At 54.0% G+C, this 13,466-nt stretch overlaps 1 protein-coding gene across 6 annotated transcripts in view; it reads right to left on the bottom strand.

The window, feature by feature from the left end:
* Positions 1-166: 166 nt before the first annotated feature.
* Positions 167-13,466, bottom strand: part of DVL3 (dishevelled segment polarity protein 3) — a 33,921-nt gene continuing 20,621 nt past the window's right edge. Inside the window, exons 2-17 of one of the 6 annotated variants that reach the window (XM_077184054.1) lie at positions 12,262-12,331; positions 8,758-8,879; positions 8,258-8,364; positions 7,551-7,686; positions 7,194-7,287; positions 6,749-6,818; positions 6,317-6,456; positions 6,043-6,119; positions 5,434-5,546; positions 5,068-5,118; positions 4,797-4,946; positions 3,953-4,084; positions 3,557-3,724; positions 2,735-2,947; positions 2,047-2,445; positions 167-1,594 (exon numbers count right to left, since the gene is read on the bottom strand). In XM_077184054.1, coding sequence (XP_077040169.1) covers positions 1,563-1,594; positions 2,047-2,445; positions 2,735-2,947; positions 3,557-3,724; positions 3,953-4,084; positions 4,797-4,946; positions 5,068-5,118; positions 5,434-5,546; positions 6,043-6,119; positions 6,317-6,456; positions 6,749-6,818; positions 7,194-7,287; positions 7,551-7,686; positions 8,258-8,364; positions 8,758-8,879; positions 12,262-12,331 — 2,074 coding nt within the window. In that variant the 3' untranslated portion in view covers positions 167-1,562. Of the gene's footprint in view, positions 2,446-2,734; positions 2,948-3,556; positions 3,725-3,952; positions 4,085-4,796; positions 4,947-5,067; positions 5,119-5,433; positions 5,547-6,042; positions 6,120-6,316; positions 6,457-6,748; positions 6,819-7,193; positions 7,288-7,550; positions 7,687-8,257; positions 8,365-8,757; positions 8,880-12,261; positions 12,332-13,466 lie in introns of all 6 variants that reach the window. The other 5 variants (XM_054639157.2, XM_054639158.2, XM_054639159.2 and 2 more) reach the window with 5 other exon arrangements.

The raw sequence follows: 13,466 nt of genomic DNA, 5'->3' as shown, positions 1-13,466 counted from the left end.
GCCCAGACCCTGCTCTGCCCACAGCCGCCCTCGGCATCCCGGGAAAAGACAGCTGGCACACTGACACAGGGTGCCCTCTTCCTGCTGGGATCTCGCCTTAGAGCAAAAGGCAGGAGGATGGAGGAGGCTGGGGGAAAAAGAATAAACGAACGACACGAGGCAGGAGTCCAATAAAACTATGTTTATAAATAAAAACAAGGAGATTGGTGTTGTTTTTATAAAACCCAGCGGGTAGGGCAGGGCAAGGGGTGCGCAGTGGCCAGGGAGGCTACTGGGGACAGTCTGACTCCAGCGGGCTGAGGGAAGGAGAGGCTTTAGGGAGTCAGGGAGATGAACTGATGGCGTGTGAGAGCTGGCAGGGAGGCTGCAGGGGCAATGCAGACTCCCAGGGAGCAAAATACAATTCAACTCCATCGTATAAAAACTGTGAACACAAGAAAGACCAAAGGAGGCAACGCTTGTGGAGAAAGCCACGGCGTGGCAGGAGGAGAGGGCGCCGGGGCGCCAGCACCAACAGCGGCAGGGTCGACATGTCCATACTGTACCGTGCTTGGCCCTGGGCATGGGGAAAGGGCTGCCCCAGCCCCAGGCACGTCTCCGCGTACCCAGAAGTGGAAGGAAGGACGGCAGGGAGCACTGGAGCAAACAGACTCAACTGTCCCAGCACACCTGGGGGCACTGAGCCCAGAGGCCATGGTTCAGGCTGCAGTCTCATCCCTGGAGAGCTCATGTTGCTCACAGACCAGAGGGAGTGGGGGTGCCCCAGAGGTTTGTCCCTCCCAGCAGCCAGGCCAGCAGCACTGGGCAGAGGAGAAGACAGACTCAGGCCCTTCAGAGGGCAAATACAGGGGACCTCCACATTTCTCCAAAGCACGAAAGTGAACCAGTTGTGCCCTGCCCTTGCCTTCTATCTTAGTCCAGGCCCCTGAAGGTACCACATAGCTGAGCAGCAGCGCGACAGCAGGAGGGAGAAGGCCACAGCTGCCACCGCCAGCCCCAGGCACGGGACAGCCCCTACAAACAGGACAGGCAGCAGCACATTGCAGGCAGGAGGGCAAAGAGCAGGATGGAAGGAGCAGAGCTCTGCCCTTAAATCCCCCCAAAGAACCCCAGGGCAGGTGTAGGGCACTGAGTCACACAAGAGACTGTGCACAGGCAATCACCGCCTCTCTGGGCTGAGGTACAGCCGCAGCCCTGAGACCTGGCCAAGGTGAAGGAAGGTCCTGCCATGGGTCAGTGTCAGGCTTGGACCTGGCCCAATATGTGGGCAAGAGAAGGGAGGCAAGAGGGAAGTGGCAGCATCTCTCCACTCCCTGGAGGCACTGAAGCCCTGGAACATTCATGCATTAGCCAAAAGGCAACTACAATGGGATTTAAAATACATATGTAAGGCTGGTCCCTGCTCCCCTCTCAGGGCTGTGGGAAGGGCAGGGCAGGGCATCTTCCGCGAGGGGGAGGAAAGAAGCCATCTTCAGCACCATGCGTGCCCAGCGCCCCTGGAGCTCCGTGTCCTGCTGTCGGGCCACGCCATGCTCCAGCTCTCCCCCCCACGGGCGGCAGGCTCAGAGAAAGTCAAACACCCCGTAATTCTTTGCTGCTTGATAGAAGAAACACAAAAGGGTGAAAAGAAAGAAGAGATGTTTAGGGTGAAAGGACTGAGGCAGCAGTGACACACGGGCAAGCAGCACAGGGTGCTGGGACGGATGCGGATTAATGGGGTTAGAGAGGATGGCAGGAGGGAATTACCATCGGAAATACACAAGTCTGGGGGCAGGATGGGCTGACAGCACCCAGCAGGCCTGCCAGGCCTGTCCACCCCGCTCGAGGAGGGATTAGAATCAAGGTTTAGTTCCATTTATTATTTTTTTTCCCTTTTTTTCTTTTCGTTATCAAGACAAAAAAAAAAGAAACAAAAAAAACCCCAAAAAAACAAGGGGTGAAGCCAGGGCTGGTCCTAGGAAACAAACGACAGGGATAGAAGGGGTAAGGAGGGACAGCAGACAGACAGGGGACGGGCGCTTCACATTACATCCACAAAGAACTCACTGGGGTTGCCCATGGCCATTCGGAAGGACTGTCTACTGGCTGTCAGTTCGGGGGGCACAGAGGCCAGGTCACGGCCCGGCGGCGCCCCAGGGGGCCCCATGGCTGACGGCGGTGGAGGCATCAGCAACATGGGGGGGCTGAAGAGAGGGGGGAGGCCGGGCGGGCCGTACGACTGCTGGCTGTGGTGGCTGCGGATGCTGTGAGCCAGGGAGTGCTGGCTGCGCTGGCTGTGCTGGCTGGCCGGCACCGAGCGCTCGCTGGCCGCACGCTCGCGCCGCATGCTGCTCCTCGTGGTGTGGTCCGACTCGCTCCCGCTGCCGCCTGACTTCGACTCCCCGGTCTTCTCTCTCTCCTTCCTCCTCTCGCTGCCACTGCGATTGGAACCGCTGCTCCGGCTCCCTGTGAAGCACGTGAGGCAAGGTTAGGTGCCAGCTCGCACAAGTCAGGAAGAACAGATGGATCTCCTCTAGCCAAGGGAGGACTGCAGCATGCTCCAGCACAGCCAGGCCCCAGCACAGTCTGTGCTCTCTATCTCCCTTCAGCAGAAAGTCCCACGACCCTTCCAAGATGGCTTCTAACCTGGCTTCCCCCACAGAGGGCCTTCCCTAAGCAGCCCTTTCCTGCCACTGCCCTGTACTGAACAGGACATCTGCCCACTTACAGGCATATTTTAGTCCTTTTCACTCACCTTCACTGTGCTGACTGCCTGCACTGCCCCCTCCGTAGCTGTAGCCTGGGTCAGGGAAGCCGGGATGGGGGTTGTATGGATGAGGTGGTGGATACTGATATGGGAAGGCCATAGGCCAGGGTGCGGCTCCTGGGTGGGGGAGCGGAGCCAAAGTGTCCTGATCAGAGGCACCGCTGGAGCCATCATGATCATGAAGAGACAGATTAGCCATGTCTGCAAGAAAGCAGAGAACAGGGGTTAATCCAAGCAGAAAAACAACCATGTGTGGTGAAGCAGCTTTCTGTCCATTCTTGCTGATGGACAAGGACAGGATACACAAGGAGACACAAGAATTTGGCACTCTCTCTGTTAGTCAATGCCACCATTTGGGCTTCCTGGCTGTACAACTGCCAGGCTGTGGGAGTCCAAGCTGCCGCTCTAATACAGAGACCAGCTTGCTGGGAAAGGACTACATCAGAGCTACAGCTCACCCTGCCAATTCCTTCCCCCATTTTATCTGAGCAGCCAACTCTGAGCACCAACCCCTTGCCAGCACTGAAATTCAGAGCCTGGAGACAGTCAGTAAAGACTAAGACTCTGCTATGACTGTCCCGGAGAAAAGATCACATAGTAGGTGACACTGTCAATGCTGCTTCCAACTTCACTACCTCAGCAGTAGGACAAGGGAGCTGGGACATTCTTAATCACTCCCTTACAGAGTCGGTAGAACAAGGGGCCCAGTGTGATGGCAATGGCTGTAGGTGTGTCCCTGTGGTGTCAGCAGGGCTCTCCAGGACCACTACACCTCCATCCTCTCCCTCCCACCCACACCAAGAGCCATACTTCCACAGAGGTCCCCGAAGATGTAGTAGCACTGCTCTGAGAAGGTGATCTTGTTCACGGTGTGTCGGATGTAGCCAGCCTTCAGCAGGTTGCTGGCATATTTGCGGGACTCACGGCGGTCTGTAAAGCCCTCCACGTGGTGATAGAGCCAATCTACCACATCCGAACCTGCCACCAAATAGAGAGTTAAGTTTGGCAAGAGAAAGGAAGACAGCAGCCCTTGAGGCAGTGAGCCACGCTGGAGCAAAACAAAGTGGGTCAAAAGGTTCAATTTCTGACTCTCGCCTAGTCAACAGTTTGTTTATGGTGACAAAGATGCTCCCTTGGATATCTGCCTGAAAACAGGCCACCCATTCCCCAGTCCCTGCCTCTGCTGCAAGCAGCACAGTCTCTTACCAATGAAGGCATTGGGGATGGTGATCTTCAGCCACATGCGGTCACGCACCTCGAGGCCTGACTCTGGTGAGGCCATGGCTTTGACAATGGTGGCCATGTCACTGTGGATGGACAGGTGAAAGTCATCGAGGCCTGTGGTGTGGATGAAGGAAGGCAGGCAGAGGTGAGAGAGAGCAGAAGAGACAAGAGGGCCACATGGAAGCATCACACACGGGAGGAATGGGCCAGGGAACAATACATCACAGACAGCCTTGGGGTACATGCTGTGGTACCCCCCCCTTTCCAGCCTTCCCATGTTATCCTTCACATGAGTCACAAACTTAAAACAAACTCTTGGCTTGTTGCCTCACCCAAACTCTCCAGACCCTTGCTTCAGGGCTCTACATATCAAATCACCCCAAACCTCCAGAAAGCAACCAAGAAGCCAGTGCTCAGCAGGACCCTGCCCCACCACAAGGCTCTTTGCTCTCAGCTGCCTCTTCTATCTGCTGTCTAGGAGGAGCTCTCAATTGCTCCAGGGACATACTGAATCCCTCTGGCTCCACATTCTCAGCAGCCAGCCCCTGACTAGTCTCAGCCTTTCTTCTACACCTGCCACAGCTCTGATTGCAGCCAGGCTCCTCTACTCTCCTCACAGAGAAGGTTTAAAAACATGTTAATTCTCCCAGGCAGAACTCCGACTGATCGAAGTCCAGCCCAGCAAGAGCTGCCTCCCTCCCAGTCCCTTGTCAGGGCAGATCAGGCCCACCCCAGCTGTCCCCAGGCAGATGTATTGCACCCTTCACAGCAGAGTGAAGGTGAGGGGGCCGTGCAGCGGGTGCAGCACGGAGGCACAAGGACTTACGTTCGGTCTCTGGGATGGAGCTGGTGATGGAGGAGCTGGTGGAAGTGATTGTGCTCATGGATGGACTCATACCGTACGCTGGGTAGGTGCCAGTCATCGCTGCCGTGTGAGACACCCAGGCTGCCGGGTCGATGGGCCGGATGGGCTCACCTGCAAGGAAGAAAGAGTCTGTCAGTAGCTGTAAGAAATTATCAGTTCATCCAAACAACCTCTAGGGAGGGACAGGGACGCAGCACAGCCCATTCCATCCCCAGTATTTGCCGGGACTCACCCGGATCGGAGCATGGAGAGTCTGGCCCAGCCCAGATCCGCTGGGGAGCAACTGGGAGAGAAAGAAGAGAGGGAGGGTCAGCAGGAGAGGTGCAGAGGGAGAGATCCCCCTATGGCTGTAGGGGGGTTTCTCTTTCCTCTGGCGCCCCGAGCCAAGTGACCTCCCTGCCCCAGTGAAACGCGTCCCCAGCGTGATGTGGGAAGAAGGGCTGGGCTTATGGGCATTTTGGTTTGGAAATAGGACATAGCAGCCTCCTAAATGGAGAGCTGAAACCCCATCAAACCCCAATTCAGTGCCCCATGGAGTCACATACACAGGGGAGGAACAAGACAACAACCAAGTAAGTGCTTAAGGCAAGGCTCTCACATGAGCTTGGCACCAGTGCTAAGGGTGGGTCAGCTATCCACTTACTCCTGGGTAACGAGAAGCAGCCCCGCGGACTGGGGTCCCAGCACTTGGCCACTGTCAGGGTGATGGGCCTGCAACAAAAAGGAGAGAGTTAGAACTAGAGCACAGTAACACAAACCCCTGCATGATGAGTAGATGCTATGTGCCAGCTCTCTCCTGGGAGACAGGGAGAAGCTGCTAGTATAGTGACTTTGTTCCCCTCCAGCTATGGGTTTCCCCTAGTGATATGAATAAAATGATGTGACCCTGTTGAGGGTTGCTGATGACCCAAATAGAATCAGAGAATCACAGCAAATTTTGTTTTGGAAAGGATCTTAAAGGTCATCTAGTCCAATTGCCCTGCAATGAGCAGCAACATGGCATCCCCACAAAAAAAGGGGCACAGACCCCAATTCCCTGCAATTCTTGCATTGGACATGAAAACCCAGGAATCAAAGCAACACCAAACCCCTAAGTTCTGAGATTCTGCAGAGGCACTGGCAGAGGTGCCTGAAAGATACGACTCACACACTCCAAGCACAAACTGAGCAGATGCTCCTGGATGGAAGGAACAACCCAAGTACTCACCCCGGCTTGTGCACGATCTCCCTCAGCACCCGCACAGCATCATCGTTGCTCATGTTCTCAAAGTTGATGTCATTTACCTACAAACAACACAAAGAGGTGAGTCCCAGAGATGTGACCGGAGGCTGAGCTCCCCACTCAGCTCAGCAGTGACTCAGCTTCCCTCTTCCAAGCATGACTTCCTGGGTTTAGCCTGCCAAAGTTCTCAGGGAGGCTTCTGGGTCTTTTCTTACTGCTGTCCCAAGCCCAAAGATGGAGATACGTGGGTGTGAAGTACCTGCAAGAGCATGTCCCCTGGCTCAATCCTGCCATCAGCTGCCACAGCGCCTCCCTTCATGATAGAGCCAATATAAATGCCTCCATCCCCACGCTCATTGCTCTGTCCCACAATAGAAATGCCCAGAAAGTTGTATTTCTCTGCAGGGATGGAAAGAGAAAGAACTAAGTCACTCCAAAGCATCAAGCACGAGCAGACCTAACCTCAGTAAAACCACATCCTAATGGTGGTCATTTGCACCCCTGTCCCAGAGAGATGTCCTGGGACACACAAACTCTTGAGAGACAACTTCTACAAGAGAAGCCAATCTCCTACAGAATCCATCTTTTCACTCCTCCCCCATGTGCTCTCTTTGCCCCCTCCCCAGTTCCCTCTCCATGACCCAGTCTCGCTCTGAAAGGACTGCAGGCTCCATGCACACCTCCCACTCACCCATATTCAGCGTGACCGTGATGATGTTCAGGGACATGGTGGAATCTGTGATGCTGCTGAAGGACGAGGACTGCAACATAAGCAAAACATGAGATGTCCTCCCGTGCCTCAGTAACATTCCCAGCCCTAGCTTCCTCCACTTGTCCTTTCCTTCCTGCCCCTCCTTGTGGCACCACAGCCACCACCTACAACTCCAGTCTTATGCTGGGAGCTTTGCAGAGCCAGAGAACAGCCATGGTCCTTATGACCTCTCTACAGCTGGGACAAGGCCTGTGGTTGCAGCTCTTGAGGCTACATTGACTTGGAAAAGGTTCACAGGACTTTTTGAAGTGTCAGCCTTGGACACTTGTCCAAAGCCATGCCCACAGCAAAAACAGCTGAGTCCCTATGAGCCCACCCTGCCCTGCACTGCCCTCCCCAGGATACCCAGCCCCTCCCTGGGTACCCGCTCAATGCGTGGAGCCTTCTGTTTCCTCCGGCGGCGCTTGTGCCTCCTCATTAGGCGGGAAGCACTGCTTTGTTCTGTTGAACTGCTAAACCTGCAAGCAAAAGCAAGAGTCAGCTCTTCTGCTGCCATAGTGGTGGCTCTGGCAGCAAGAGAGATGTGGAAATGGCACAGGGAATAGAGGAGTGCAGGAGCAGAGAGGAGAACATGCACATGGGGGACAGACAATGGCAGAGGGGTCTGCTGGGTGAGACGGAAGCAGGTCTGAGCCCAGGACTACTGTGCCCTGCAAAGGCATCTCTCTTTTCTGAGAGTCAGGGGGAAATTAGTGTTTTCCCAAGACCCAAGCTCTCCTACCTGCTGGTGGAGTCATCTTCATCTGAATCGAAGAAGCTGGTGGTCTCCAGCTCGCTGCTCATGAGTGTGGAGGAGCTCTCGTACCCACCCAGGTCTCGGCGCCGCTCTCCCTTCACTGTCCCATTCACCCTGGGTGCTGTGAAAAGACAAGAGTCAGTGGGCTTGAGAGAAAACCTTACCCTATGCAGGGCTCATGGCAACCTCCTCAGAACAAATCTGGTCACCAGTCAATCCTGTCTAGTGCCAAATAACTCCCAGTCTACCCTGGGAACAGATCCATCTCCTATGGGATACCTCTTCTATCACTAGGATGGGAAGAGGCTGATGGCCCAGTAGGAACAGTGCTGCTAAACTTGTGGAAGACTTGCAGCTGTTTCCTTGGTAGAGCAAGAAACAGCACAAGTGGGAAGGCTAAAGCTTACTCTGCTTCTCAGCTAAGAAGACAGAGACACGACTGTCTCCTGCTCTTGGGGCTTCTACAGGAGATATCTCCCTTGACCCCAAAGGGTTCAACACCAAGCTCTGATGTAACACAGGTGTTAGCTCCTACCTCCAATGTGAGGCTATGACCCTCCTAAAAGCTACAGAATAGCTCTTTTGAGCTGGAAAGGTTCTGCAGAGCAGAGAAAGCTGCCCCAAGTCTGGAGCTGGTACTGCCATGCCCCAGCCATGCCCTTCAGAGTTCTCACCACCTTACCAACACTCACCATGCTCAGGCCCATCTGTCCGACGAGGTCGTTCCCTCTGTGATGACACCACAGAGTCTGTCTCTGTCTCATTGTCCAAGTTTTCTCGACTCCCCCCAGTGTTAGGGCTGTGATGAGATAAAAGCAAACAAATATGTTCAACAGGGAACAACTTGACAAGGCTCTCTCTACCTCTGTCCTGACCAACACAAAGTTCCAGCCATCAGCTGTCTCCTTCTAGAGGGACAGGAACAACCACAGCACATCTCCAAGTGCAGGTCAAAGGACTGGGGATGCTGTGCTGGCTCTTTCCCTGCATTATTTTCAGCATGCCCTAGTTTGTTGAATAACGCAGCTCCACTTCAAATCAGCTCCCAGCCCCACTCTCCTCCCCTCTTGCTGGCTGTCATCCCTGACATTTTGGGTAAGAGTATCCCAGCCTGGTCTGGGATACTGGTCTGGATTATAGCAAATGCACCATGTGGGCCTTGGAAACCAGAACAGATGTCCGTGTAACTTACTGGAAAGAGGGGGGCCTGGAGTCTCCAATTCCTCCTGTGCGCTCCATGGAGGGCGGCAGCTCTGTCTGGTTATCGGCACAGACCGAGCCAGCATCTGAGTGGGAACCCTCTGCAGACACCAGCTGGAGGGATGAGAGACAGAAAATGAAGCTGAGAAAACATTTATAAGAGTGGCCAAAGGAGCTGGCCAAAAGCCTGCCTGGCCCAGGATCTCATTTCTGGCAGTTGACAACAGCAGATGCCCAGGAGCAGGTATGGAACAGGCCAAGCATGTAGCAACATTTCCCCCCAAGGCCTTCCCAGACACTGCCTATTTGTGGCTCAGGAACTCCTGACCCAGCAGTGAAGCCTGGGTTGGTGACAGCTGTGCTTGGACACTCTGACATCACCTGCACACCTACACCACACACTCGGGTAACCTTTAGCACACATCCTGCAGCAGGACTGGATTCCCCCAGTTCTCACACTGGGAAAGGCAGTTACAAGTCATTCTTTTCCTCAGCTCTAGCAGCCTCTACACTTCTGCCTTCAAGCTGTGGGACCCAGCAGGACTTTCACCTTCACAACCCTCAGAAGCTGGGGGTAACAGAGCTCAGGGCGAAGGCTGGCTTTGAAATAGACTCTTGAAACAGGCTTTTTCTGGCTTCCATATGTACTTCACAAACTTTCATGCTGTGTTCAGTTTATTGGTTTGAGCACAACCTTCAGACAATCCCTGGGATGCTCAATGGATTCCCCAGCGCAGAAACTCAAGAAAGGGTTAAACCCTAGAGACTCTCTATGCCAGCCATGCTGTGGGGCAGCCCAGGCACATCAACACACCATCATTCTGGCTCTATAATAAACCATCAACTTCAGGGCTCAGGGAATGAGCTGGAGACTCTCCCAGGGGCCACGGGCTCACCAGTGGAATGAAACAGAGGATAGTTCAAATGAGCTGCTCCCCAGTATTGCTCCCTGTCCAGATTTGCACACTCCCTTACTTTCAAGCTGTAATGAACAGGGCTAATCCCAATAGGGTCAAGCAAGTAAGCAACAAAAAGCCTCTTCCTTGACAGAAGCATTCAGGACCTCCAGAGCAGAGGTGACAGGGCCCAGAAAAGATCTAACAGAGGTGAGGGATACCCATTGTTGCTCAGAACAGACAAAATGTGATATAGGCTGGAAAAAAGCTGATAGCTCCTGTCCAAACCATAATACCCAGAGTAAATTCAGAGGCAGCTCTACTGCTTGCTGGTGAGGGAATCACATCTGCATGGAGCCAAGTGCAGAGGCCAACTCAAATTATAGAAGCACAGCCCATTTATACAGGTCTTGAGTGCTTCCAGCATCACTGATGAAAGAGCTGTGCCCTGCCCACCTTCAGGAACTGGGGAAACCCTCATAAGGGGGGTATGGACCCCACAGATCATCATTAGCATAGTAGGTGAGAAGTCTACTGTAAGAGATATTGGAAACAAAGACAGGGATGTAGCTGGGGCAAGGAAGACAGGGCAGCCTTGAAAAGCCAGAGCCAAGGCAGCAGACAGGGCAGAGTGCAGCCTCAGGTGTCAAAAGCTGCAGAGCCTGTCCCACAAGCCCCAGGACAAGCCCAACGGCTCCTGCTCTCACAACTGTCTAACCAGCTCATCTCACACTCAGGTCAGCTTCTCTCCCTCCAGCAAGCCCCAGGCACACGCCTGGCTCTGCTCCTGGCACCTTCCTGGTGACTTGTCTTCCCAGGACACATCCTCCCCCCTAAGGGCCACATCCCAATTCTGGTAGCCACTGCCCAGGAGCACAGGGTAGAAAAGATGCTGAAAGTGGCCAGCATTGCCTAGGGAAAAGTCTTATAACACTTTATGCTTGAAAATCTCAAGGCAACATCAAGCAAATAGATCTGGACAGAGGGAACTAGCCACAGGCAGCTGTCAAACAGCAGTGAAGAGAGTGGAGGGTGTTCCCAAGCAGGCAGGATTGATGCTATCTTCCTCTAACACTCCCAAGGCTGGGATTTCCTCCCAGGAAGGTTTTGATAACAATCCTGCACTTTTCCTGCCTCTTACACTGTCAGGAAATACTCACTTGGATTCAAGCCCCCGTCTTTCCCTGTTGCTAAAATTAGTACTGAGTTCCTAAAATAGCACCATCCCAGCCTGTCTGTCAGAAGCAGCAAAGCAAGTGCTCCCCTCTCATTCCCCAAACCACCCATGGACTAGCAGACTCTCAGCAGAGGTAGAAAAAGGGATCATCAGGTGCACAAAGGCCTCTGGGACTGTCATTACCCCTCATGCACAAGAGCTGGTAGTGATGCTCACTTGGGGCACAAGTTCCCTGTAAGGATCCAGCCCAGCAGAGCAGCAGCATGGTGGTCACACCAGACAGACTCACACCAGATCTGTGCCACTCACACACTGAACAACCAAATAGCTCCTGCAAGGAAAGCCAGCAGCTACATGGACACAAGGATCACAAGGAAAAGCACACAGATAAAAAAGGAACACTGGAATGGATTTAGAATCACTAGGACTCCCCATAGGGCAGGTGAAAGCAAAAAGCAGCTGGAAGGGGTGGGGTGGTGGACATCTTGGGGCAGATGCAGCAGAGCAGGATGGGTGCAGAGGAATGTGTGGTGGCCAAGAGCAGGACACAGCTGATTTCCGAAGGGCCTGGATAACCGCTAGAGGGAGGACGGCAGGCGTCTGGCCCCGGCTCTTTGTGCAGGAGCCCAGCACAGGCTTTCCTCCTGCTCCAGCCTGCACCCTGCTCCCCTGGCAGGAATCCCAGCGGCAGCCGTGTCAGCAGGGGGTACCTGCCTGCCCCGTCACTGTTTGGTGCAGGGACAGAAGCAGAATTAGGTGTGACCTAGCTTGATTTGCTGAGGATTTTTACTGTTCAGAGGCCTCCGGAAAAAGGCACTTGAGTCTTGGTGTAGATCCACACACCCTCATCAGCACAAACTGCAGCTCAGCAGAGGGAAAACTGGATGATGTGCTGTGGAGACTCTCCCCCCACTAACAGAGGGTCCCCGTGGGGCCAGAGGGAAGCATGCGAGCAGGGAGCAGAGCGTGTGCATGGCATGGTACTGAGGGAAAAGCTTGTCCTGCAGCTGCCCAGGCAGTACCTTTAGTCTTCAGGGCAGTCAAATCCAGTCCGCTTCACCAGCACTAAAGTCACTTAAGCCCTTTGCACCAGTCATTGGAGCAGAACTTTCCTTGGGAAGCTGACCCTGCCATAGGGGCACAGGGGTTATGCTGTGGACAGGCCATGACCATGATCTCTGCCAGGCATCAGTCACCATGAGCTCTTCATAGAGGTATCCCACATCTTCCCTGGCACAGAGCCCCCTCTCCAGGTGAGGGACTGGAGTGTGGGGATCCAGCTCATCAGCTTTGTGAGCAGCCAGCACACCAAGAGTACTGAGCAGCCCCTGTGCCTTACTTGGCACTCCACATTCAAAGGTTGTTTTTCAGAGAGGGAGGGCACAAACAGGCTGAGACACACCGAAGCAAGGGGCTTGCTTACCCACGACACCACCCGGCCGTTGAAGCAGGGAAGCTTGGCATTGTCATCCGAGATCTCTTCTTTCACCACCCTGCAGAGGGGAGAGGAGACAGTCAGAGCTGGGTTCAGGACTTCAAAGGAAAAGGAGACTCCCAGATAGGTATTTGCATACAACACCAGGCAGCCCAGGCTTGGGGATGGAGCAGGAGAGGACTGGCAGCTCTCCCTGCTGCTAGGCCACAGGTACCTATGCCCACAGCCATGACTGGCAGCCTGAAGGAGAGACAAAGACAGAATAGCCTTTCTATGTGCATACAGCTGTTTCATCCCCCAGATCACATTTTCATCAGTAAAGCCAAAATTCAGGTGCATATCATAGAATTGTTTAGGTTGGAAAAGACCTTTAAGATCATCAAGTTGAACCATTACCCAAGCACTGCCAAGGCCACCAGCAAACCATGTCCCCAGGTGCCACATTTACACAACTTTTAAATACCTTCAGGGATAATGACTCCAATACTCCCCTGGGCAGCCTGTTTCAGTGCCAGACCCTTCTGGTGAAGAAATGTTCCTAATGTCCGATCTAAACCTCCCCTGGCACAACTTGAGGCAATTTCCTCTTGTCCTGTTGCTTCCTATTTGGGAGAAGAGACCAATCCTCACCTGGATACAGCCTCCTTTCAGGGAATTATAGAGAGTGATAAGGTCCACCCTGAGCCTCCTTTTCTCCAGACTAAACACCACCAGCTCCCTCAGCTGCTCCACACAGGACTTATGCTCCAGACCCTTCCCCAGTTTTGTTGCCCTTTTCTGGTCATGGCTCCAGCACTTCAATGTCTGTCTTGTAAGGGGCCCAAAAACTGGACACAGGGTTCAAGGTGTCACCTCACCAGTCCCAAGCACAGGGGACAGTCCCTGCCCTGGTCCTGCTGTGCACACTGCTGCTGACACAACCCACAATGCCATTGACTTTTCTTGGCCACCTGAGCACACGCTGCCTCATGTTCAGCCACTGTCAACCAGCACCCCCAGATGCTTTCCCACCAGGCAGCTTTGCAGGCTGCCTTCCCCCACCCTGCAGAGCTGTGTGGGGTTGTGACCCAGGTGCAGGACTGAGCACTTGGCTTTGTCAAACCTCATGGAACTGGCCTTGGCCCGTCAATCCAGACTGTCCAGATCTCTCTGCAGAGCTGTCCTACCCTCCAGCACATCGACACTCCCACCCA

This window comes from Agelaius phoeniceus, chromosome 10 (genome assembly GCF_051311805.1).
Source record: "Agelaius phoeniceus isolate bAgePho1 chromosome 10, bAgePho1.hap1, whole genome shotgun sequence".
Classification (NCBI taxonomy): domain Eukaryota; kingdom Metazoa; phylum Chordata; class Aves; order Passeriformes; family Icteridae; genus Agelaius; species Agelaius phoeniceus.
This window is presented reverse-complemented; position numbering and strand designations above follow the sequence as displayed.